The sequence below is a fragment of the Vigna radiata genome, chromosome 1 (assembly GCF_000741045.1).
Source record: "Vigna radiata var. radiata cultivar VC1973A chromosome 1, Vradiata_ver6, whole genome shotgun sequence".
Lineage (NCBI taxonomy): Eukaryota > Viridiplantae > Streptophyta > Magnoliopsida > Fabales > Fabaceae > Vigna > Vigna radiata.
The window spans coordinates 3860095-3862817 of record NC_028351.1 but is presented as its reverse complement, the minus strand read 5'-3'; the positions used below and the strand labels follow the sequence as shown (position 1 = coordinate 3862817).

At 36.6% G+C, this 2723-nt stretch overlaps 1 protein-coding gene across 1 annotated transcript; it reads left to right on the top strand.

The window, feature by feature from the left end:
- Positions 1–790: 790 nt before the first annotated feature.
- Positions 791–2468, top strand: LOC106768450 (protein TORNADO 2). The gene is made up of 2 exons (XM_014653625.2): positions 791–1429; positions 1936–2468. Exons 1-2 carry the CDS (start codon positions 932–934, stop codon positions 2245–2247), a joined length of 810 nt encoding a protein of 269 aa, XP_014509111.1. The 5' UTR covers positions 791–931; the 3' UTR covers positions 2248–2468.
- Positions 2469–2723: the final 255 nt, after the last annotated feature.

Sequence of the window (2723 nt, the reverse complement as noted above, 5' to 3'; positions counted from 1 at the left end):
ATTATCAAGTCTCTTGGGTCTTCATAATCTACATGCCACCTTGAGAGACGGTAATAGAGATATCATTGTTGTGACTTTGTGTTGCTTGTACAATGTTTTGTTCTTAAAAGGTGTCTCAAGAATGGAAGGAGTCTTAAATAATGTTGGACTATTGAATATGATAGGAACATAAGTTTTCAGTCGATGTCTACAAAATGATGGATCATTCTTAATAGAGGGCTTAAAGAATTGTTTGAATCACAAGTCACTGAAATATTATCTGCTTTTGAGTGTGAAATTTCTTCTTCTTAAAAGACCTCTAAGAAAAAAGAGGAAAGAATGTTTAAACTACTTTAAACATATACTTCCTAATCAGACTATTAAATGTACTAAAATATATTATATAAAATATCCTAATCAGACTATTCAAATTTTTTTCTCATTTGTGTTTTATCAAATACTCATCAAATACATATTTATTCTCTCTTACCCCATTTCAGAAGAACCCACGTAACTTTACAATACTATTATAATTGACAGCTTAAGAAGTGTGTAGCTTACCGGTGTCAAGAATAATGTGTGCTAAAAAAGTTGAAATAAAATATTAATAGCAAAAGTTGAAAACCCTGTTGCAAAGGCAGGAGGACGAGTGGATTCTTTCTTCTTATTTGTCCAAAAGACCTACATTGCTCTCATGGCTGTCTACTTTTTCTCTCCTTTGCACTAATGTACAAGGTATTCCTTTCCGAAAAGTCTTCCTAGAATATGACCTCAACATGAAAAACGCAATTATTAAATGCTATAACTTTGGCAAAGAAACATGCAAGTATCGAAGGTAAGGAACAAATTCACATGGGGTTAATTAGCTAGTAACCATGACTCCTCTATACTAGTATCTAATTAAACCTCAGATCAACCCCCACCAAATACCATCCTTGTAATTATAACCATAATGGCACTCAGCAACAACGTAATAGGGGCCATCAACTTCGTTGCGGTACTTCTCTCAATTCCAATCATTGCTGCAGGGATCTGGCTAACAACAGAGCCTGCAGATTCGTGCGTCAAAATTCTTCAATGGCCTGTGACAATCTTGGGGGTACTCATACTTGTAGTGGCTCTGGCAGGGTTTCTTGGAGCCTTCTGGAGAATCCCTTCGCTTCTCGTCTTCTACCTGGTTGCAATGTTCGTGCTTATTCTGTTGCTTGTTAGCTTGGTGGTTTTCACCTATGCTGTCACCCTTAGAGGCCATGGCAACATTGAACCCAATCGCTCCTACTTGGAATATCGTATCGATGATTTCTCACTTTGGCTTCGTCGAAGAGTACGAAGCTCAAACAGATGGGACAACGTTAGAAGGTGTCTTATGTCGTCAAATATATGTGCTGAGTTGGATCAACGCTACCGAACGGCGCAGGACTTCTTCAACGCACACCTAACCCCCATTCAGGTAATTAACTAAATAAACTAACTCTCATTTTCTAATAACATCCCATTTAACTAATTCGTTGAAATTAAAGAACTAGTTAATTTAATTATTAGTGCTCAACTTTTTCTGAATTATAAGGAAGCATGATTTTCTGGGTTAAGATAACACAAGAGAATCCTGGAAAATAAATAGTTCCATAAACCCTCCATATATATATATATATATATATATCCTCGTCTTTTTACAATTTTGTTTTTCGTCCATCTCTTTCAATTTCTCTAGAAAACATGCAACTGAATACTTTAAAGTTAGGTACGGTCGGATTTACATAGCATAAAAGCTTTTATGTTCCCTTCAAACATAATCTTCTTCACCAAGCAATATGCTCTGCATGTAACCATCTGGGTTTCTGATAAAAAAGAAAAATGAGAGAACGAAAAGGCTAAAAGAGTTAACTAACGGGATTCCCCAACCACATGTTCTTTCAGCTTTGAACTTTATTCTTTTTGCACTTTGATCTAATGCAGTCAGGGTGCTGCAAGCCTCCAACAAAATGTGGTTACACGTTTGTGAACCCGACGTATTGGATTAGCCCCATCAACACGGCAGAAGACATGGATTGCATGAAATGGAGCAACGACCAAGCACAACTTTGTTACAACTGTGACTCATGCAAAGCTGGTTTGTTGGCAACCCTCAGGGTGGAGTGGAGAAGGGCCAACGTGATCTTGATCGTTACTCTTGTTGCTTTAATTGCAGTGTATATGGTTGGGTGCTTTGCCTTTAGGAATACCAAAACGGATGAGCTCTTTCGCAAATACAAGCAAGGTTACTCTTGATTTAGAAGATCGATTATGTTTGATAATTTCAGGAACTCTTAAGGTTAGGTAATGAACACTGAATGTTGATACTGGTGGAGAGTGGAACTGGGTCATTTTGTGTTCTCTTAATTATTGGATTTTTTTTTTTTTATTGAAGAGAAACGAACACATCCATCAAATGTATGAATTTGGGATATTTGCTTTAATGTTAAATTTGAGAAGACTTTTGTTTTTCTATTCTATTTAATTGTTGAGTGTGTTGAAGAAACTATAATGGAGATACTATCAAAAATAGAACCTAAGCAAAATTTGACCTTCAATGGAGGAAAGGGATGAGCCGGGTTTCCGCAAGACCATAAGCTGTCGTTGAAGCTATCAAATTAATACTACTTTTCAAGGCAACTTCAGTATTGCCTAGTAGTATTCAAGAAAGTAGATAAGGCTAAAGTAACCCTAAGTCGTCTCCCAACGAACACGGAATTGCTTTCGAATAT

Excerpts from the sequence above, each read along its gene's own strand:
- LOC106768450 (XM_014653625.2), top strand. The coding sequence starts at position 932 with ATGGCACTCAGCAACAACGTAATAGGGGCCATCAACTTCGTTGCGGTA. Across the intron at positions 1,430-1,935 it reads CACACCTAACCCCCATTCAG|TCAGGGTGCTGCAAGCCTCC; the intron begins GTAATTAACTAA and ends GATCTAATGCAG.